This window comes from Lepisosteus platostomus, chromosome 9, assembly GCF_059453375.1.
Source record: "Lepisosteus platostomus isolate fLepPlt1 chromosome 9, fLepPlt1.hap1, whole genome shotgun sequence".
Lineage (NCBI taxonomy): Eukaryota > Metazoa > Chordata > Actinopteri > Semionotiformes > Lepisosteidae > Lepisosteus > Lepisosteus platostomus.
Genome location: NC_142619.1, coordinates 24803206 through 24827015, shown reverse-complemented (window position 1 = coordinate 24827015; position 23810 = coordinate 24803206). Strand labels below are relative to the sequence as shown.

At 38.4% G+C, this 23810-nt stretch overlaps 1 protein-coding gene across 14 annotated transcripts in view; it reads right to left on the bottom strand.

Annotated features, from left to right (window-relative positions):
• Positions 1 to 22741, bottom strand: part of ppp1r12a (protein phosphatase 1, regulatory subunit 12A) — an 81278-nt gene extending 58537 nt beyond the window's left edge. For 7 of the 14 annotated variants that reach the window (XM_088647264.1, XM_088647259.1, XM_088647267.1 and 4 more), the window contains exon 1: positions 22426 to 22740. In XM_088647264.1, coding sequence (XP_088503390.1) covers positions 22426 to 22662 — 237 coding nt within the window. In that variant the 5' untranslated portion in view covers positions 22663 to 22740. Of the gene's footprint in view, positions 1 to 22425 lie in introns of all 14 variants that reach the window. The other 7 variants (XM_088647261.1, XM_088647263.1, XM_088647272.1 and 4 more) reach the window with 3 other exon arrangements.
• Between the last annotated feature and the right edge of the window lie 1069 nt (positions 22742 to 23810).

The window sequence follows — 23810 nt, the reverse complement described above, 5'->3', positions numbered from 1 at the left end:
AGGTTTCTTGAAGACTGCTGCTTTTCAGCAAGTGGGACTGGAGTTTCCTGTGAAAACACCCTGACCCACACAACTGCACACCAACACCCAGCCAGGGCCACCACAAACTTGAACCGCCTTTTAAAACAAGTGCCTTGATTCACTCATTTAAAATAACCTATGAATATGTCCGCACTTCAGACATATTCAGACAGCATTTCAGTTTTACTTTTGCCACTTTCCTGAATGTACTAATGAAGGTTTATTCCATCCTGAAAAAGACAAGGCAACATTTTGGCTGAAGAGTCTTCTTCAGGTGTAAAACAAGTGTTTTGACAGCTGAAGAAGGCTCCCCAGCCAAAACGTTGCATTTTCTTTTCAGTATAGAATAAACCTTTACCTGTCCCTTTACAGCCTACACATGCTAACGCAGCTTCCTACTTGAACTAATAGAGATGCATCTTATTTGAGGAAGGAAAAAAAGCTACTGTCAACAGTAAAAGGATTCAGAGGCACGATTCCCAAACTCATCTTCTACTTTTATCAAAGTTTGTCAAATGCACAACAATACAGCATGCAGCAGTAGTTGCTGGCAATGAAATGTCTTTTCTACAGGCTCACCAGGGGGTAAAATCACAAAATCAAGGTTACAAAATAATGTTACATAATAATAGATAATGATGGAATAGAAACTGAATAAAATAAACTCAGACAAAACTCAATATGAATAGAGCTGCTATGTGTCCATGGTCTATGCAATATATTATGTCCAAGTAGTGCAGTGTGCCGAATACAATGAAAACTGTATGTCTATGTAGCCATTACGAGTGATTTGCTGAAGGAGCTGCAGGTTGGCTATTAAGCAGTCTTACTGCCTGGAGGTAGAAGCTGTTTCGTAATCTGTTGAACTTGAATGCTTCGGTACCGTTTACCAGATGGCAGGAGAGAAAAGCAGCTTGTAACTAGGACGAGAATGGACCTGGACTTCTTTAAACATCCAGCTGAATAGATATCCTGGATGTTTGGTATGGCAGCCAAGTGCTGCTCCAGCCTGGCCCACTGGACCTTACAGGTTTCCTGATGACACTGTCAAACCCCTCAAGACAGCGGGGTATCATTCCACCCAGGGGGCAACTGAAGCAAAGGACATTGCCTTGAAGCACAAATGGTGTAAACTGGTTTTGTTTGAATATACAAACTGGCATCAAGTTACTTTTTCTATTTCACTTAAACTAATCACTCAACACTAACAGTCAGCTTTCATTGCACTTTTACAGATGCTAGTCCTCTTGTTGCTAGACCGATAGTGACTTAACTTGCAATGTCTGTACACAAACACTCGTCACTATTGAAGCACAATAGTCAGAAGACAGTGAAAACCTCCACACCAACTTTAATCCTTTCCGTACTCAAATTTGTTTTAAAAGGAGGGGAGTATTTTCCTTTCACTAAGAATGGGTTGGGCTACACAAGACTATTTTCGCATACACAGTGAACTAAGCAGTCTCTTCTCAGACCTTCTATTGACGCAACAGCCCAGGTCTAAGGACACTTAGGTTTTTCTTGGGTGCCTGGGAACTTAATGCCTGTGTCCTTTGACCCGGGTTGTTGCGTCTCTGATATGCAGTATACACAAGTACAGAGATCACAGGATGGTCCTATTCAATCAAAACAATACATCTGTAAAACAACCACCATCTATTACTACTCACTTTCTATTTGCTTAGCAGACATCTTAGTGAGTGTAAAAATGTATCTGCTGCATATTTAACTCAGGAAAAAAAATGTTAATAGAAATCAGCGCCATCTTCCAGGTTTCAGTGAGAGGGGTTTCTATTCATTAAGTGCAGGCTTGCTAGAGGTGAACCGCTGGCAGGAGAAACGACAAAGCTACAGTAAAGTTTTTTTTACATCCATTTGCAACAGGTGCAGTCAGTAACTTTTCTTCTACCAACAAGTGCTGGAATGCTACACTTCATTTTTGACTCTTCTACTAAAGAAAACCAGAACAAGTAATGCTACAGTTTCTCTTTGTACCATCCCATCTCAATCTGAGCTGTCTAGGGGTGTACACTCTTTTCTGGCGTGACTAATTTTAAGGAGAAAAAGTTCAATTTTAGGAAGTTACTACAACATTCAGCATTGCACAGCAGTTATAGCTGTTAATTTGCTTAAACATTTAACCAATATATCACAAGACACGCAAATATTAAAATTGGATCCATAACAGACCAGATAATAAAGGCCAGGGGAAAATGTGGCCAGGACACCATGCCTCCAAAGCAAGCCATGAAAGACAGGGCTGACAATGACAGTTTTAATTTCATATCTGGGGGTGTCTTATGTTACTGCAATATTTGGTAACCTCAAGAGTTTCACAAAAATAGTTCAATACAGCACTAATGCAAAGTTTCTTGTGCCACCATGAAAAACAAATGCACCAAATATAAGGATCATATTACAAATCGTCTAAAATTAATGTTCTGAACTATGAAATAACTTTTTGCAGTTTTTCTGATAGTTTAATAGAGACTAATCCTACTTTGATTGTGTTTCATTAGAAAATCAGTACAGATAAATATGACTGGGTAACAAGCAGTTAACAAATATTTATTGTTTAACCTGATAGAAAACACGGTTCAGAATTTGAGGTGAAAAAAACTCAGACCCATGTACAATGATGGAAAGCAAACTTCAGTACTAAATTTTAATATTTTGCTACAAACCTACCCATTCGCTAAAACATTTTGAAGTGATTTCAATTAGTAAACCCGTCAACCTATTGCATACCGGTAGCTATGCATTCAGTGTGCCTTAGAAGGCTTTTCTTGAAATCCTCTACAAATACTAAACACATAAAACTGACTTTTAAATAAAAAAATCTTTACTCAATTTTAATCAGTTTAAGAAGGGGAAAAAAAACAAAAACCTAGGAAGAGCTGCACATTAATCTTGATTGTAATTACGCACAAATGCAATGAGCGTAATAAAAAACTAATTAACATAAATAGGATTCCAAACAATCACTGTTGCTTGATAAAGTATTTGTCAAGAGGATTAACTTATTTAGTAGTTATTTGCTATTGTATATATATATATTTGACTGCTTTACTGTTATTAAGATTTTCTTCAAAAGCTGGTTTACTTGAAAGTTTTTGGGTTCATCAACTATGCTAACTGTAACACACAGAGATAAAAGGGCTTCCTCACTCCTTCACAAAAGGAAAATTTACACTGCCATTTCTGATCACAATCCTCGGTACCATTTACATTTTGCCCAAAAATGGCCGTGTCAACAGACTAGATCAGATGTTTCTCTAATGGGGAGGTTGTATTGATCACAATCAAATGCTATCAAGGAAACAAATCTTGGCAGTGCAAATATTCGCAGAATCAACCACTGAAATGCATTATGCAGCTGTGACACTTACCGTTTTGATAGGCAGGATAAAGAAATATTCTAGTGCAGCATCAGAGATATGAGCAACTGAAATACCCCCTTCATTTCCTAAGAAAATCATTCCTCATCTGTTGTGTTTTTCAGAAGTACGATGCTGTACATAGTGATACAAGAATTCAACTTTTGTACTATCTTAGCATGCCAGGCCCTCAGGTTGACAGCTGATCAGGCTATAGTGGAATCGCTGATGAACATTTGAGCCTGATCACATATGGAAAAATACACCTAATATTCAAAGAGCCACAACAGACCAGACAAAAAGCTGCAGTCTTTATATTGAGACATCATTACAGTACTGGGCTCTACTCTCCCAATACTTTCTAAAACCAAGACAAACCAGCTTCAATGCAACTGCTTTGATCTATAGAAAGGCATATGCTGAGGCCTAGCTACAGTAATCGGAGCAACATTCCTTTATTATGTTTATATATAACTGTTGATGTTTAAGCAAAAAATAATCCCTACCCTGGAATGGCCACTAGAACTGCACAGCAGATCAATCAATGGTTCAATGAGTACAGCACAGCTAGTATGCTATTTTTATACTTTTAAGAGAACTTCACATGCTGGGTAGTAGTTTTAAGTGTGCCACAATGTCAGGAAATATTAAACAGAGCATGTTGCCTGTTCCATCTTTGGCAAGGTGTAAAGCAGGAGGCCACAGGCAAATTAAAGGTGTATTAACTTAAGAATTCATACACTTTAGGAACTGTGGTAAATTTACTTCATATTAATGTTTAATAAGCAAAAGCATTGTAAACTATGTATACTGATATATCAATTAAAGGGTCTATACTGATAGGAACAAAGTCTTGTTTGCCTTGCAAGAATACTGAAAACATGCTACAAAGGGTCTGTGCAATGGGAGAGTCTCGGTAAAATTGGCATACAACTGCACTTCATTTCTATTTTATTGTAAACAGCAAGTACTGTGGTATTGGGACATTTTTTACAACGTCTTCCAAGAACATAAGAGATGCTGTAAACTAAGCAGGCCATTTGACCCTACTTGCTTGGTTTGGAGTACCTAAATGACCCAAGAATTTCAATCCACAATTTCTTGAAAGAAGAAGGGGTATCAACTTAGCCAATATGGTTAGATAATGTGGCTGGGACACTCCCAAAACCCATTTACATGTAAAACTAGCTTAATGCACCTGCAAAGATTAATGTAGACTCCCATACACAAAACAAAACCCAGCACATTTGCAGGAAATAGTGTTTCATTAATGAGCTGTTCAGTCTCGCAAAAGCTAATTCCTGTTTCTTTTTAATTTACTATTCTGACAGCAGATTTTTTTTTTTTTACACAAGACTGAACATCTTTTCAATAGCCACAACCACAATGTTCCTGGATTTCATTTTCAGATGCAAATATACTTCAGCGTGGACCATTTAGCACAACAATTTCCTGGTTTAGTTTATTAATTATAAAGACAGTTCTACCCTGGTGTACTGTATAAGTTTATAAAAACATTAAAGCAATATATGAGCACAAAAAAGGGTATTCCCCCCACCAGAAAAGCATGGCCAGCCCTTTCTTTTATTTCTTAAGACTAGAAAACACTGAACTAAGCGCAACTACCCACAAGCAAGCTTTAAACTGTGATTCCCAACAAATAAAAATGAGATTAGCAAGCTTACAGAAGATTTCTTCTTATGTCATGGTTTTTATCACAAACCATAAACAGGAAGGTATTCCAATAAACTAACATTTTTCCATTTGCATTACATAAAATGTTTCTTTAACACTGGTAAAATCTGATTTTACCAAAACTAAGTGTTTTTGTGATGTATAAAACCAAGTTAATTATAAAAAAACTAAAGATATTTAAGATACCTTGGGTAATGAACATGCACTCAGCTTGTAAATGGCAGCAAACGTATTCACATTTTAAATCTGTTAATGTAACATATGTTACTTAGGACAATCTTCTCACTAAACTGGTAGCTTTACTAGCTGCACTGCTTCTTAAATAAGGTTTTAAGAGTGTTAAGACTTAGTGTGTGATTTTGTAAAGTCCGTTCACTCCTGGAACAGACCAGGTCTCATTATTCTCTTTTAAAGCTTTCTAGTAGTGGGTTTACATGCGTGTTTATGTATACATGGATAAACATCAGAGGTTGTCTTCTTGCTGGTTATGTCCTTGTTTATCAGAGGAAGGGAGGTGCTCTAGGAATGCAGCAGCTTGGATCCGAGCAGCTACAAAAAGGATTAACAAATGAGATCTGCATTAGCTTATCAGCCCAATTTTCTCAACGTACAACAATTAGGCTACGCTAAACTTTGTGTGGTTTAAAAAAGGCAAAAAAAAAATTCAACATTCAATGCCAATGTTATTCAGCAATTTATCTGGAAGAGAAATCGAGCACAAAATGTATTTTCTCACATTTTCTTAGCAACGAACATGTTCCACAAACATTTGTTTGAAATAAAAGCCTCACTTCTCCACTGTAAAAAAAAAAGCTTTTTTCCAAGGATATAAAAAGTCATACGTTTTTGCAGCACATTCAAAGGGAATTGCTTTATGAAAAAAGTCAGTCCCAGTGTTCATCCATTTCAGAAAGATTGGTATGAATTTTCTTCCTCGAAAAAAAAACGCAGCTACTACCATATAAAGGAACAACACTAAAGAAAATTGTTACTTTAGGCCAAAGCTAGCCCCCTCCCCCCTGGTTTCTGCAACTGAAGCGCCATCTAACATACCAGTGAAGAAATTCCCAGATAAGTAATACTCAAAGCAGAAAGTTTCAAGGATCAGTGCATGTGAACGCCTTCCTCTGACATCACAGCATCTACAGTATGAAGGCACTTCCACAAAAGGAATTCCTTTTTACAGTCTGAGCAGCGCTACACAGCAAGCAAGCTGGGTTAAAAACGAGCTACTGTGCTACTGCAGGAGGCCAAGAAAAGGGTATCACAGCTTTGCCAAAGCCAGCTGGGTTTCTCTGCATGGCCAGGCAAGCTTCCTTGAACCATCACAATGCAATCGCTGCTGACCATATATGGCCTTGGGATTCCCATGGAAAAAACAGGCCCAGATAAAAAAACTCAACCATACATTTCATTTTCGTTTATACTCTGCAGCCAAAACAATAGCTACAATCCAAAGCCAAGTTTGTTTCCATTAGCTATTACTGTCAGAAGTCCAAAGGGGGATGAAACAAGAAATGTAAGATGGAAAAAAATGACTTTGAGAAGTTCAGCATTTTCAAAAATTCCAAAAGTACACATCAGGTTCTCCCTTCCTAAAACCAGATTCTCTTCGGGTTGCAAAACAAATGAAGAGGTTTCACACTGAGATAAGTAATGCTGTAAGACAGGCAAACTAAAAAAAAAGATTTCCATCCACACTGCTCAGTTTGAAGGGCACAATGACTCAGAACTGTTTGGAGGACAAAACAATGCCAGAAATGACCAACAGAGTACATGTCAACAAGATGGTAATTCATAAAAAATAATTTTTCCAGATGATAGCTAGTTCTTTTTCTTTCTCAATTCAGGTCATAGCACTGCGGCAACATTCTAAATTACAGTACTTCTAAATCTAGTGTTCCTACTAATTCCAATTAAATTGCTCCCTTTAAAGTTTAACCCAATTTCGGTGGAAGACCACATTAAGCGAACGTATGAAAGTAAATTCAAATGACAAACTGACCATTCATAAAATGATCTTGCCCCTTTGCCTAATCTCTGTGCTTCCAGAAGAGAATAGGAAACCTAAACACAGATAACTGTCAGAGCCCCCCCAGAGATCAAGTAGCAACGACTGTGGTGGGAATATAAGGTGCAGACTACAAAAATAAGAAATACAGCTAAGTATCTAAACCCAAAGTATTTATATCAAGAACTGGCGTAAAGATTTGAAGAAATGCAAACTGCATGGAACATAATTGCACCGCAGATGTAAACAATGCAACTTGAAAAACTCCAATGAGGAAATGAGAAAAATAAACAATTGCTTCCTCTTCATCATTGCTTGAAAAGATTTCATTTGCATAACTGGCCAGGTCTCATAAAAAGCCCTTGCACCCTAGAAAAACAAAACTGCTAAACTCAGCTGTAAAACAATGCAAAAAGTGTTACACACTGCACAAATATGAAGGGTACAGGATCTGTTCCAAGGCCGCTGAAATGAAATCCCATTATATACAGAAACATGCCTTCAAGTTTGCCAATTACAATGCCCAGTAAAATTTGATCATACTTGATAAGAGAACATTACACATTCTCTTAATCTTTACAGCTACCTAAATATTGTACCAGGAAAACAATTAATCCAAATCGCCGTGCAAGTTCGTCTGACTGCATCCCTTGAAATAGGAGTTAGATGTGTCCTATGAGATTCATCCTTTCCCATTTCCAGACAAACTGGTCTCAGTGACTGCCACTGGTGAAAGTTCTTGAACTGAACAATCTGAGAATTCCAACATCAAATACAGTTAGACTGTTAAGGTTTTTCTTTTCCAATTATGGCTTAGATTTTTATAATAAATGATATGCCTGTGGCAAAGCAAAAGATGTCTTAGTTCAACTACTATAAAGTTAACCATCGATCAATGTTTCATGTAACAGACAGAAACAAATCAGAATTAAGCAGACCCCCCCTCCATCTGGCTGACATCTGAAGCACAGGGACCAAGAATATCAAAGACAGGATGTACATTCTACATCCTCCAACTGTCAAATTGTTCTAGATATTTATGCTCAAAAGATTTTAATTCAACTTTTTACCCCCAATTTGTCATTTGAAAATTTTAAACTAATATTACTTTATAGTAACACACTAAGTGTTAACACTTACTGTTTAAAGTTATTTTTATATTAACTGAATGAGATACACTACAGGTGTGAACGATGGTCTCCTGCAACACATCTTACTGTATCTGTATGAAGAACTGCAGTGCAGTGGGGCTGCTGTAGCATAATGGCAGCTACACATCACCCAGGTGGGTTCTGCACTTTCACAGGTGGATCGAGTGGCTTTCTTCTCACAAGCACAACATAAATGCACAGAATTATCCACTACAGCAACCAACTTCAGTTAGGCCACAGGCCAGTGGGCTAGATTCTTCTGTATAAATGAAATGAGAAAAACATAAGTACTCCACAAATTAGAAATGAACTTTTATTCTACTGTTTTGCTACCTGCAAGATTGTGAAATGTTCATGTTAAAATAAAAACCACCAAATTACTACTGAAGAATAGAAGAATAGAATTTTCTCAGACAGCAGATGAGGATCAGAAAATCTGAACAGAGGTAGCATTCATTAAAGGCCTGCTACTTAGAGGACACAAAATGAATATTAATTAATAATATGAATAAGTAGGTTTAATTGACAATTAATAAGCATTATGTTTTAAATTGCTGTCCATTAGCCAAAGAACACTGCAAATACCTACTGTAGCTAATCCACAAATGTCTGCATGGTCAGACTGCCTTCTTTGAACCATGACAATAACATTAAGGACATGACAGCTCTGTAATTATTAAATAGTCAAAAGAGTAAAAGAAAATTAGGAGGTTTCTGCCAAGCTGGTTCAATGTAATAGACTGGGACTCCTAAGACAACAGCTTTAATGGTCTGGTAGGATCACTTATAGTCCAGAAGCCTTAAGAGGTTTTTATGCATTCTTTGGGTAATCATTACCAGCCAAAAAAATAGAAAAAGAAATTTCCATCCCTGCAAAGTTAAAAAATCATTTAATTACTCAGAGTTACCTCCTACCTCTTGAAATAATGACTAGTAAAAGATAAGAAGTCTGCTAAGGATACTTAAGATACATGGATCAAGCTTTTCGTAATCTTGAGAATATGAATCAACAAGTTTTACTAATATTTCATATTCTATATAAACAACCAAGTAACAGAGTTGAAAAAAGATCTTTAAATATGCATCATCTTAAAGATTTATGTTCCATTACAAAAAATCTATAATATTAATTTAAAAAACTCACACCACATAAGAAAATCTACAATGTTTTCTGGTGTGAAACACTGTACGTTTAGAAATGTGTCTAGATCCATTTACAGTACAGCTTTTCACTCCAATATTCAAAAAGCAGGTGAAAGATTCTGCTTGTTTTAGGCTTTATTTAAAATATTTACGACAGTTGTATTCATTTTAAGCAATGTCCGGTGATGAACAAATGCAAAGATCAATATTTTTACCTCACAGGCAAAAATGAATTCAGGGCAGCTCCGGAATGCTATCCACCTGCCTTTTGTTGTGATTTTCTGTAAGCTTTTGCCTTACTAATTAGAACACACAACCCTAGTTTCACAATGAGTATGAGTCACCATTGCACCTTTATAACAGGAACACCCCAGGAAGAACTCTTGTTGCAGTCAACTGCATCTTTAACTGTTTACAAAGTGCAGGTTATGATTTAGCTATGGGGTGGAGACCACTTCTCATTAAGTTTAGCAAGGGAAGTTTTTTTTTTGTTCTGCACTGTTAAAGCTCAAGACAAACATTTGAAAAAGCTTCTAATTAAGTACTGGTTATAATCATACACGTGTACGGTATAATTTTCAGATCATTTATAAAGGCTTATAATTTCCATGTTATGCAAACTTGATATTATGCTTATTATGATATTGAGCCTTGCATGAAACCTGTACTATACCAACCAATATCTTGATTATATTTCTGCATGTTAACTTTTTAAAGAAGGTCAAAGCATTCCTCAAAACTAACTGAAAGACTGTAGTCTTCCGTTTTTGCTAATTTACAACTTTAGCATACTGCATGCCTATTAGTATTATAATAAGCAGAAGAAAGGAGAATCTATTTTCTAATGGCTTCCTCTGGTTCCCACGGTATACAGACCCCTAGTTTCCTTTCAGGTAGAGGTTTGTGCATTTTCTTGTCATGTAACTGTAAAAGGGCCGACAGAATACGCTGCCCACCAACTCCAACCAGTCAAGTGGCATCTGCACCTCATGATAAGCCATTCTCCAACAGATGGGATTGTCTCCAGTCCCTGCTATCCTACAACTTATCCTTTAACAAGGCTAACTTAAGAACAAAAACATTAAGCAGCTAACCTTTCTAATATAGCATACAATTTAAAACTTCTACGTGAAGGCCTAGCCTACCACAATCGAACAGTACAGCCTTTCCAAGACTAACGTGATTCATTTTAAGGTATGCAAGTTTGTTTTTGCAATCCTGTTGCTCAAAGCATGAATTAATTTTTATCAAGTCTGAAATCCCAAGCACTTTGAGCGGGTTATTTTAAGGTAGAACTAAAGCCATCCACACAATACGCAACAGTGACTGCTCCAGAAAAGACCTGTTGCTTCTTAGGTTTTCAGTCATTGCTTAGAAATCTTATAACACCACAATGCCTGGTGCAGTCCCAACAGCACATCACGCAGTCTGTGCCATCCCAATGATAAGCATGGTGATGGCAACATTAAACTGTATTATGGGGATGTTCCTCAGTATCAGGCACTGAAACACTCTCATTTTAGGTCTGGAGTAAACCTCTCTAAATAAAGAAACAATTTCAACAGAACAAAGACCCAAAGCATAAGGCCTTAAGAGCAGTGCACGTCTTTGACGAGCCCAGTTAGTTTTGACTAAAACTCTGTATCAAGACTTGAAAAAGGTGATTCCTAACCAACTTGACAAAGCTTGAGCAAGTTTGCAAAGAATGGGCTTAAATCGCACAACCCTGGTGTGCAAAGATAGTAGGGAAATAGCTTCAGACAGAAGAGTTTTGCTGTCCTCCGGCATATTAGGACCAATCAGAGCTTACTTTGCAAGGTTGTGGCAACCAATGATATGATTATATGACTGTTTACAGAAATATCTGGATAAAATACTGTCATACAAGCATAGGCCCAGCAACAGAAATTTTGGAATATTGAAATTTTAGAAAAAAATTCAAGTTGGTCCTGCAAACGTGTCATACATTCTGTAGACGACTCCAGCCCAAATAATATAATAATGTCTAATTAGCACTCAAAACTTCAAAAGCTTCTTCCAGTTGCCAGAATGCTAATTCCCACTCCCATACTGCTTCTGGCCCCCAGACACGTCCTTGTTCTGCCAATGGGTGTCGACATTTCGAAATTTGCATTAACTGGGAGGTGCCGTCAGTGTAGAAAACACCCCCCCCTCCTGCCATCGCTTTTCTTTAAGGTCACGGCTGAAGAAAAGCTGCATGTGCCAAGAGAGAATATGAATGATTTACTTTTGATATATTGTACAACTGGGCTTTCCATATAAAATAACAGCATAGCAAAATGGATCTCGCTAGAATTACACTCGGAAGGGCAAACATTAAGACCTGCAATTGTAAAAAGATCACACAAACAAAACAGCCGCAGCTTACATGCAAAGCACTGAACCTCCCCCACTTAGGTGCTGCTTTTCATTGTAAAATTTGTGTTCATGATAATATTGTTCAATAAGTCAAGGTCCTGTCGGCTGATAAGCAAGAGATTCTCTAACATTCTGTTAGGAGGAGCGTGAAAATTAGGATCTCTTCTCGACTAAAATTAGGACATTGTTACGCTATGAAATTAAATTTGTATAAATACGCATGATGGGAACTTACACCTGCATTACAGAATTCAGCACTTCAGGCTCATATTGCAATCAGCAAAGACATTTATGATGAAGAGTAAATTCCAGGAAGCTTCTATGTAGCAAATACTGCAGTAATGATTATAATACCACATCAAAGAACCTTTTTTTCTAATCCTCGAATTAAAGACCTGCCTAAAATGTAGTCACTTGCATGAAAGAGACCTTGCAGTTCCATCATTCATTCATTCTGACCAAAGCCTCAACTTAAGGAATGTATGAAGAAATTCAGTGTCACATGCGCAGGCCAGCAAGTTGCTATTATGCAATTGCTGCTTATTTGCTGTTGTCACAACACCACACTCATGTACTTTACTCAGTATTTGGGAAAGGCTTACATTATGAAGGCGTACAAATTCTGGGTGATTATATTAGTGCATCAGATAGTATTAAGCGCATACAAAAACCTCATTACATTTTATGCCTCCAATGTTATATTTAGAGATGCATACATAAGGTACAGCCTTCCTCAAAGGAATAACAACTCTTATCAAAGACTTACAATGAACAAAGAAAATATTAAAAGATGCACAGCACTGTTCTGAAGTCTTGATAATAACCTGAAATATTATCTAGTGCTACAAATGCCATGCCAAATAATAGTTTTGAGGACATTTCTGTATTTCACCGTAATGCGGAATACTTAACAAAAAAACTCCAAGTACTTCTATTTTCACATGCTAATTTGAGCCGCTTTATCTGAATGCAAAATAAGTTAAAAAATGTATGCGATTTCTTCACGTAGAGTAATTAGCTTTGCTGCCTTAACAGCGCTGAGGCCCTGGGTTCATTTCAAGACGTCGGGTATTATCGGTTCGATTCCTCCAAGAGTCCAAAGGTTACTGACAGGTTAATTGGCTTCTGGGAGCACTGGCCCTGGTGTGAGTGACTGTGTGTGCCCTGCAATTGACTGGCATGGTTCAGGGGGTATCCTACCTTCCGCAAGTTTCAACAAATCTGGAAATATACGTTTTTTGGAAATGAAATAAAATTAAACTTTACCATTAAATGAAACTATTAAACAGAACTCAACAATTAAGAGTCAGCTAAACAAATAAAGGAAAAAATGATTTCCTAATTTCTTCCCATCACATTTTACATGAAATTTATAAATACTTTACAATTGTACATTCATCTAAGATTATACACTGTGGTAAACATTTTATTTGGATGTTCTTCTCTCAGGTTGCAAGTTGATCCGAGATGCATTCCCCCTACTTACATTCATTCCTATGGGGAATAAGTTTAAACTTAAACAGCATCTTTCAGAAACGCATCAGCCGTGAAAATAAAAAAACACCATGTATTTGAGTAATTCCTCTGTCCTGGAAAAAACAGCTACTATTGTAAAGGGCGGGTCTCCGTTTCAGCTGTCACTTATTAACATGGATCCAGTTGTGAGAACAGCCTGACATGAATTCCAGTTTCACTTAACAAGTGTAGTGTGAAAGGCTGAGAAATTTCCAAACTAGAGCCTTTAGAGGTTCGATTTCAGCACAGCTGTTAAACGCACAAAAAAGACACTGCAAAAAGTAGTACCTGGGATGTACAGGGGTGCCAAGGAAATTATCTACACTTTGAGTTCTTTAAAGCATGTCTTTGATTTATGGGAGACTGTAACCAAAGTATAACAATACTTCAGTTTTCACTTACCATTTGCATGATACTTTTTAGGAATATTAAAACTAAGCAGACCATTATTCTAAGGTGCCCTTTAAAAAAATTATAATTATCATATATGTCCTTTTGAACCATCCCCACAATTGTGTAAACTGGATGTCATCTTTAATGCAATTTTACCATCAGTATTACAATTCAACTGATGACTGGAAAAATGATTAGTCTAATGCTATAATCCTAAAGCTGACAGTAGAAATGATGCCCATTTGAAAGTTCAAGTAAATGTTAATCCCCTGCTAAAAAAAGAAAAGATGTTTCAGGTGTGAGGAAGAAGGTTCAACAGCCTTAATGCTATTTCTTTTCACTTTTCAGGGGGGAATTAGACATTCTACCTTCTGCACATCAGCTTCAATCCCAATTCGAAAAACATTTAGAATTTAGAATTTAGCTTGTTTTGAAAGTTTTCTCTGGAATTTCACTGACTAAGCAACATCCAAATGAACCAGTTCCAACGTGTAATAAAGCCTGTCTACATAGTTTCTACCTCTCTTCACATGCAATTGGTTTATGAATGAATGCCTCAGCCCTGCTTTTACAGCGCGTCTATATAATTTGCAAGTATGGGGCGGCAAGGAGGGAAAGAAAACTAACTTGTCAAACTCCCAAGACCTCGACAAAAAAACAAAACAATGGAGTTGATTTTAATTCGTGTACAGGCAAATAATGCACTGGTTACAGAAACGGTCAGATGTTGCTTAAAGTGCAGAACGCAAAATCTTCAAAGCAGAACTTTGATCGTTGGCACAATCTATCGCTGTTACAAGAACAGAACTAGTCAGCAGCAGCAAAGTGAAAGCAGAATCGTCTCGGTGACCACACAAAGGGCATGGTGGAGGCTTCCCACGCTGGTAGCTGCAGGCAGAGGCTCTGCTGAACAGCCTCAAATGTGCACAAACATTGCCAAGGATGCCAAAAACAATTATGAGACAGTTATGAGAAAGCCCACACAGAGAACAGGGCAAGCAGCGTGGTACCTTCATACATCTCGAGACTCGCCTGTGCCTGATAAAACTCCTTCCAGCATGTCTCTAAGGTTAGACATCACACTGCCACCACCTAGGCCTAATTCTCACATAGTGTGTGAAGCAGCCACTGCGTCACACACAGCCAGGAACCAATGTACAAACCGTGTACTGCATAGCTGAGTCATTCACCTGCATTAAACTTGATTTAACACTCAATGGCCAAAACATGCCAACAAATATCTAAACGCATTTCAAACCCAAATAGACCAGAAACTTCTGGAAGAAGAATGAGGCACCAAATTAATTTCCATTAAGAACACGCATCCTGCATCACCACCTTCCCTAGCAAGACTAATGAAAGATGCAAAAAGAAATAGGACTGCAGTGGCATCGCCTTTTCTTTAGCCCTCTATCAAAAACTGAAACAGCAGTATACCAGAACAATAATTGCTAAATGGAAGTATTCGCAACTTGACAGACCACAAATTGTGTGAGCATTTACTTGTTTCCATACGCCTTAAGATCTGTATTTCCACTCCATAAAGAAAAGCAGCTGACACCACTTTAAATATTGTTGTAAGTGCTGAACTCAGAGAAGAACTTTAGAAAATCCAACCAAGGCCAACGTGGCTAAAAAAAAACGTAAGAAAACAGAAGACTTAAGGCTCTTATGTATTCATATTGATTGCTCCTACAAGTGCCATCAAGCCTGAGCTGTTAAGCGTAATGAAGTCGTGGTGTTTAAGACGTGCGCTACAAAGTTTGTGAAACTGCTAAGAACGCTTTATAAACCAAAAAACTAGCACAAACTAGCACATCTCAGGGCATTTCATTTTTTCCTAAGAGAAATTTGTTTTCAATACATATCTAACTCTTTGGGACATTGGATAGTTAGCCACTTTTAATATGCACATTGTTCAACAAATGAAGCAATACAACTCCCAACATATAACCTCGTAGCGATCTCTTACGATGACCTCAACTGTAAAATCTCAATCACCACTGTGCTTTAAACATTTAAAAACTAGAGCAATATGCTTCTTAAACTCACACTGATGACAGACGTAATGTCGAAGTGAACAAACATGCTATTCCTGTCAGTCAAAGCACCCGCAGATTTTCCAAATTGCATTTACAAAGGTTTAATAACGACAATGCAATTTGTGGGGGCATCTTAAGAACCTGCTAGTTCTAATTTTAGTTTGGCGGACTGAAGATTTTTGCCTCCACCAATCTATTTTACACTTTTCAGTACAGTGCAAACCCTGTGGCACACTGCCCTTCCCACTGAACCCTTTTTATCGGGTATTGTCAAGACTGACAAGATCATTTAAATACTTGTCAACACCACTTGCCAAAAAGCGAGAGCTACTCAAAACCCACAGAAATGAGGGGGCCTCCCAAGTGGTCCGGCTTGAGCTCTATGATCCAGGCGTCATGGGTTCGAGCCTGGATCCCGTCACCACACAAAAGTGACCAGGACTTCCACTTTCATACAACTGCTTGAGCGCTGCTGAAGGCAGGGTGGGTTATAGCTGGCTGTCACCGAGACGGTGACCCCTGCGGTCTTGGGTACTCCTAGTCGAGCAGTTTTGCTGGTGACAGGTGCACTTCTTCTCCAACTGGTGCCGCTACTCCTGTACGGGGCTGCGTTGCCTGATATGTGTTGAAAGATGAGCGGTTCAACAGTGGTCTGTCCGATGTTCGATATGGAAAGAAGAGGAGCATTTCAGTACTTATTAAAAACGTCTGTATGATTTGAGCAAATGGAAGCAATTGTATCAAAGTGGAAAACTACAGCAGCCTAAATGAGAGCAAATCCTGATGTTAAACACTCAAACTGACAAACCACGGTACGTTTATGAAAGTTTCTAGTAGCCCCTACAATGCCTATTCAAATTGTTATGAGGTACAATCGAATAATAAGTTCTGAATATTACAAAAGCCATATTTCTATAGCCGATTTTCTGAAAGCGACTGCTGGAAAAATTATATTTCGATTTCGTAGTTTAATCAGCCAATGACAAGAAATAGATTTCACTCCTAAAAGCATAGCGTACATCACATAAACGGCAAACCTTTTGTTCAATCAGAACAAAGTGCAAAACCAGAGCTCTGTGGAGTTAAAGGAGACAAACATTAACATGCAATGTCTGGATTCTCTTATGTCAGACACACTACAAATAAAACTTTAAAGTGTGAAGAAAGGGGGCTAGTGCAGAGAAACCAGTCACAAAAATGTTGTGGGGTCTAGCACTGTTCCTATAAGCAGGAATGTTATATATAATTAATTTTAACAGCTTGCAAAGCAGCACATTTCTGAGCTTCTCCCACTGCGGTAATTGTAATCATAAAGAAGCCAGCCCTGAACCATAAATATTCCACAATTCAGTTTTGATAGTTTGCTTCCTCTGCACACTGTGGTTCAGGGAATCACAGAGTGGTGTAAAAAGATGACAGCTGAGGAATGCCTCCTCTCCCATCCATGGTTTCCACTGAATGTCATTCAAGGAATGTTCACTCCAGACAACGACAGCCTGGAATGCACCCACCCATCAAATATCACCACATCTTACCGTCCTGCTCATTCACAACCTGACGGCCCTAACAATTCTCACATCTCCACTTTTTAAGGTCTGTTAGATCTGTAAGGCAGAGCTACTCGACATGGTCTTTCCCCTCAGTACGCAGCCCCCACAGCAGTGTAATTCAAAAGGTACGACACACAAAACTGAATTGATGTTGTATTAATCACATTAAGGTGAAATGAGAAAAACCTACACTGCACTTAGAACTACTGAGCAAGCACTTTTACCACCACCATAAGTAGTTTTACCAACTTAAGATTACTTTAAATACAATGCTCAAATGTTCGTCTCTCAACTAATGGTGAGGAAACATTTGTTCTAATGGAAAGAAAACTAAGGATTTCAATATTAACAATATTACCAGACTTTCGTAATAATATATTACTACAACATTCTTTTCATTTAAATTTGTGCCTTTTTGCATAAATAAAATTACCACGTAAAAATGTAGTTTAAAAGTTAAACATTCTGTGTGCATACTGTAATTGACTTTTTTCCTATTCCAGTACAGTACACTAACATTTCTGCATCATTTTTGTGCTCTTTAGGGAGCCCCTTAAAAGGCACAAACATCCACCAGTCAACTAATAAATGCAAGCATTTTGCAAAAAACTAATCGCAAGTAAACTTCAGAAGAAGATACTTTAACTTCTTTACCAAAGCAAACCTGATGCAGAATTGTCCAGTATTTCAGTTCCCACTTCAACTCAGCCCTCTGAAAACACAGCTGAAGGTTCCCATCCCCATTCCTGCCCCGCCAGTAAGCACAGTAGCCGAGGGAGATGCAGGAAGTGCTTAATTTACATCTGAATTAAGACCATTTCAAGTTAGCACCATTCCAGATGTACTTTCTATTGGGAATAATTTTATTTCTAATAACATTTTAGCTAACACAGAACAGAAGGGCACGACCAGCGGACATTACCTCTGGGCCTGTGCCAGATTTTAGCTAGAGGGCTGCTGAGAATGTGCAGTGACTCACAGCGAATACCAAACTTAGAGCGATCTACTGAATCAGACTCTAAAGGGGTACTTCTGAAGAAGCTATTTATAAAACTACACTGACCAGTACTACAGACCACAGTGTGCTTTTTCCTCAAAGGGGCCGTTTCTTTAGGAGAGCAAGAAAACAGAACAGAAGAAAAATCTGAAACAGTATTGCACCTGTTCCTCAGCAGCGAGTGAAATCTATATCATTGTAAGGTAAGAATCAGGCGACAAGTCAAACATCAAGTTGTATTAATATTTATTGGAACTATTCAACAACTAACTTTACAAAACTAGGGAGATTCACAGCTTTTAAATTTATGAAAAACAGTTTCTCAGGTAAGAGCTGACAAGAAGTTCTAACATTCCAAACCATATATAGCACAAAGCACTGAACTCATGGTACTAATACTATGAGCCTCACACTAACAGCAGCACCATAAGGGATTCTGTACTGAGATTCCCACAATGGCTGACACTATTGACCACTGAAGCAGGATTTCATGCAATTCCGTCTTGGATAGTGATTCTTGAATAATTAAAAACTGTGCAACATGGCTATAAACACCTTTTACGCATAAAAGTTGTTTATACACAATTGTCAGAACAACAAATCCTGTCGCAATACTATACGAAATTAACAATATGTAGTAAATATACCACTAACATTTACAGTTTGCAGAATTATTAATTTCATTTAACACACAACAAAGCAGAAACAGTAGTCAGTGCAGATTAGCTGGTTTCTTCTACACCTCTCCTGTAAATGAAGTTCCACTCACTTCTGTCTTGAAACTTACAATTATCTCAGAAGAACAGCCTATTTTAAAGGAACGCCTCTCATATGAAATTCTATCAGGTGCAATATCTCTATTAGTAGTCAGAGCACAACAGCAAACCTAAACTCCACAACTATTCACTGCAAAGGACATTTGTGCACTAAACTCCCCCCCCCCCCCAAACAAAAAGTCCACTGGCTAAAGGATTCTAAGAAAGAATTATAAATGACTCCAAACTGATTAACATGAGGAAGTTCAGTTCAAAAACATATGAATTGGAAGACGGCTTTTTCTTAGCACATCTTAAAATCTAGAAAATCTAGAAAAGAAGCTTATTATTTTCTTTACATCAATTAATAGCACAATTGCTGATATGTTGGAACTTGTACTGTGAGGTGAATGTAAATGCAACAAGGCACATAAACCAAAATAAAATAAATCAAGAGATCCGGCCCTTCACTAGAAGAGACAGAATGCGTAGCTGTGCTGAGCTTCAGATCCAGAAAGACCGACTGAAACTCACTAGTAAGATCCCTGCTCCTTCCACACAATCCCCCAATGATTACAACAAAACCCTGTGTTTCCCCTTTTCTGGTTTCCCAGACTGCATTGCAACCAAACCTGCCCTTATGACAATCTGACAGAAAGGTTCAACTCTAGACAAGGTTGAGAAATCCATTTAAGTGGTAGTTTATGAAGAGATGCAGAGCTTCCAAAACTAAAATGCTTAATATGCCAATAAGGCACTTGCTTTTCATGGATCTTTCAGTGCAGGATTTTTTACATTATTCAAAGAAAATAATTTATATGAAAAACCTAATGATTGATAGCATTTGAATTATACCGATGAAAAAATTAACATGAATACTAATTCTGAAGGTTTTTAAATTAAGACATTATTTTGATTTATTTTAGGGCAAAGAGCAAAAAAAAAAGGACTAATGATAAATAAAACCCATGTCTCCATTAAGCATATAACAGCAACAACAATTTCCAAGACCTGGGGTTCTGTAGTACATGCCAACATCAGACAAAGAACCTGAACATCATAAAGCGTACACTATTGTATGATTTACAGTATCTGTTAAAATGCCCAGCAGAGACCATGAGAAATAAACCATGATTCACGGCCCAGAGTTCCATATGAGTAAGATGAGATCATTAACGAAAAGTCACTGTTTAAACAAGTACCAAGGCAATGTAAAGAAACATTCTCATGTGCATCAATATAATGACTTCCATGAGACCTTTATAGGCTAACAGAGCAAAAGCCTATATAGTGTTACCATCACTAATCCCAAGAGCAAATTTGACACAAGGAAGAAAAAATATTAAGGCTTAAACTAGATAACAACGCGGCCAGTGATGTTTATGATAGATCACAGCCTTCCATAAGACTTACATACAAAAACTGACCGGGTTCTAAATACGACCAGTACACACTGTCAGCCATATATGAATGAGAAACTCATTAAAAAACAGAAAACTATGGATTTATACATCAGGCTACAGGGACTCAGGTATATAAAATAATTTCAGGTATTTGTATATAAACAGAAAACAAATAGCCTTTACAAAAGCATGTTAAGCTCAGCAGAGTATTAGGGCTTATAAAGAAGTGAAGACATTCAAACCAGTTTTTTTTTTCTGAACAATTTTCTCCACATCTCCACAGTGATTTTAGACATGTATTATTTACCAGCTTCACTATTATTGTAATTAAAATGAGTATTACAAAAAGTGCTGCAGAGAACTCTACTTTTTTCTTCTTCCACAGACACCAATTCCAATCGTTCTTGGGTTGGCTTGGACCAAAAACTTAAATTTGCCTTGTTTCTTAAACCTGCTGAAACAAGAAACCTAACTTGACCTCCTAAATGTGCCCTTTTGTATCCTATACTGATCAAGACAGTATCATTTGAAGGATTCTATTACTTGGGGCTCATTTACTCATTGACCACCAGCCTTATTAACAAAAGGGGCAAATACATTTTTAAACAGCTGAACCCAGATTCAGGACAACACCTCAAACCCCTGCTAAAAAACATGCAGACGTATTCCACACAAGAAGACTTTTTAAATGCCAATCAAAGTATTTTTTTTTCTTTTCTGCGTGATCACCAATAACATCAATAAAGGTGCCATGAGCTCTGAGCCCTGTTGATCAAATCCGTCGACCGTGTCCGTCAAGATCTGCAACACGAACAAAATAAACGCTTCTATATATTTAGTAAAGATGATTTATCAGAAGGGTTGGAACAAGAAAAACTTTAAATCAAGGGTGAGCTGGAGGTCTTAGCAATTCCAACCCTGAAATGCATATAACTGTTGACACTATTTACAAATACAGAAACAATGTTAACTGAAACCAGGAGACCACCCTCCCGCACAGAATCAGCTACGCAGAAAATCTTCCCTTATCGGTTGTGTTGTATCTGTTGTCTTGCTTTTTGTTCAATCCAGACTGCGGCACAGCTAGAAAGCTAAAAATATTGTTCCTGGTGCAACCCCACCACCACCGCCGCCGGCGCCCCACCGCCCCTAACACTAACACAAGATCAAATTAGAATCAATTGAGGGGGACAAGGTTACAAAAAAATAATACTTTGGAGGTGAAGCATAGAATAACTTTATTTTTTTCCCCAAGAACAGTAACGATTGCCTCGCAATCGACGATTTTTATTTCCACCGTATACAATATCGCTGTGACAGGCTTGACGTCCTGTCGCGTTACGGGGAAAAAAAAAACATCAGCGTTGGAATTACGTAACAAAAATCAAGCGCAGCTAAGTTAGACCCTTCTTGATCACTTTCTTGAGGGCTTTAGGCAGGAATTATATATTTTTTTTAAAACCACCCAGCTCATCGGCACTTCTCTGTGTTGTCAGTCTGGCCAGACTACACCACCCATCGCTGTCTGCCTTGCAGAGCTCGGCTCGCATTTGACACGAATGATACTACAGCCCGGGACGTTTCTGCTTGGACTTGTAGCGCCAGAAAAAGCAACACCAGCAGGACCCAAGAGGAATCGGGTAAAAAAAAGGAAAAACCTAAACGTTTTTTCCTCCCCCCCCCCCCTTGTAGTTCAAATCCACCACCTCCACCTCCCAACCCTCCGGACTGAACTCCCTTCACCCCAACACAACACAACAAGCTGCGGCTCCGCCACCGGCCCTCTGGTTACACCGCTACAAGCAGGGCTGGCAGAGGAAGAACGGCTCCCATTTTCCCGATTTTCTCCTAATCAAAAGACTCTTCCTGATCCTACCTTCTCTTCTCGGGGGTGGGAGGGTGGGGGCTTTTCTTTATTTCCCCCCCAAACAACCAAATCTCGACAGGGGAAACGCCAACGAAAGGAGAATGGAGAGAGAGGTAACGCACAGACCTGATGGAGGGCGGTGAGCCCGTCCACATTGGCGTAGTTGATGTCAGCGCCCCGGTCCAGGAGCTTGAGCACCTCTTCGGTGTCGCCGCTGGAGCAGGCGGCCAGAAACACGGCGCCGTCGTCGAACTTCACCTTGGTCTTCTTCTTCTTCAGGATGGGCGGCTCCAGATCGGTCTCCGAGCCCAGCCATCGCTTCAGCTGCTCGTTCCGCTTCTGCTTGGCGTCCGCCATCTTCATCCCCTCCTGCCTCGGCTTTCTTATCTCTTTCCGAGGGAGGATATACTTTATACTGCCACTATCCCACAGCGCACTGGGGCGGGGGGAGAGGCGGGGGTGGCGTGTGGGATTCTGCTTTCCATAAGCTCGCGAGAAGACGGTGGTGATGCCACTCTGCAGCAGAGCAGCGTCATCGGCGTGGAGGGGCTGTAAACATTACGTGTGAGCCCTTTTGTGTCAGGTTGCTTCAGCTAGTCTTTCTGGGTTCCTGCTTGCTCTGCTACAGCGCGCCTCCAACTTAACGAAACTTTCTACAGAGAAGAAATATTTCCACACAACGTCTTCTCCCTCCAAAAAGACGTTTCCCTGTAATTTAAGCGTTTCAAGCAATATGATGTACGGTGCACACTTGTTTCACAAGAAACAAAAAAGATTAAATTACGAAGGAGAATATGATTGATAATAATTTAAATTATTAAATGAATCTAAAATGTCAGAAATATTGCAGTATCAATGAAAAAAACATTCTGTTCAGAAACGCAAATGTATCTGCAACTGGCGTTTTTCATTTTTTTTATTGCAGCTGTCACTGCATAGTTCTTAGTCTATTAAAAAAAAACTATTGTGACTGAGAAGAGTTGATGTGATCATTTACGTAACGTGTGCTGTTCATGTCTTCTTTCATTCCTCAATCCATAAAAGGGACGGTAAAGTATGCAAATGTTTTCCTGTGTGTGTAGTTCAATGGGAGCAATCATGCTTTTCCATTGCTTTTCCAAAGCAAAATGTTAGTTTGTTGATCTGGACATCTTCCTATCCTCTTTTCTTACCGTGTCTTTGTGACTTGTGTCTTTGTAAATGTAAACTTTTAGATTTTCTTTAGTGCATGCACATGTCAATGTGCAAACAAATTCCTAAACACAATATTATTCTACAAAGTGAAATACATATACAATTCAAGGTTCAGTTCACAATACAGTCATATTTTGTTTCAAAATATGGTACATTCGTTTGATGAGTGCAACGTTCTTCCTTTTCATTTTCTGTGTTTTTGGATACGTCTGACTTTGCTTTTCATATCCAACTTTTTTCATGCCTTTTTCAAAGCAGGATCCTGTGGCATATTTGAATTTCTAGATAAGTGCTTTTATGAAAAGTATAATAAGGCT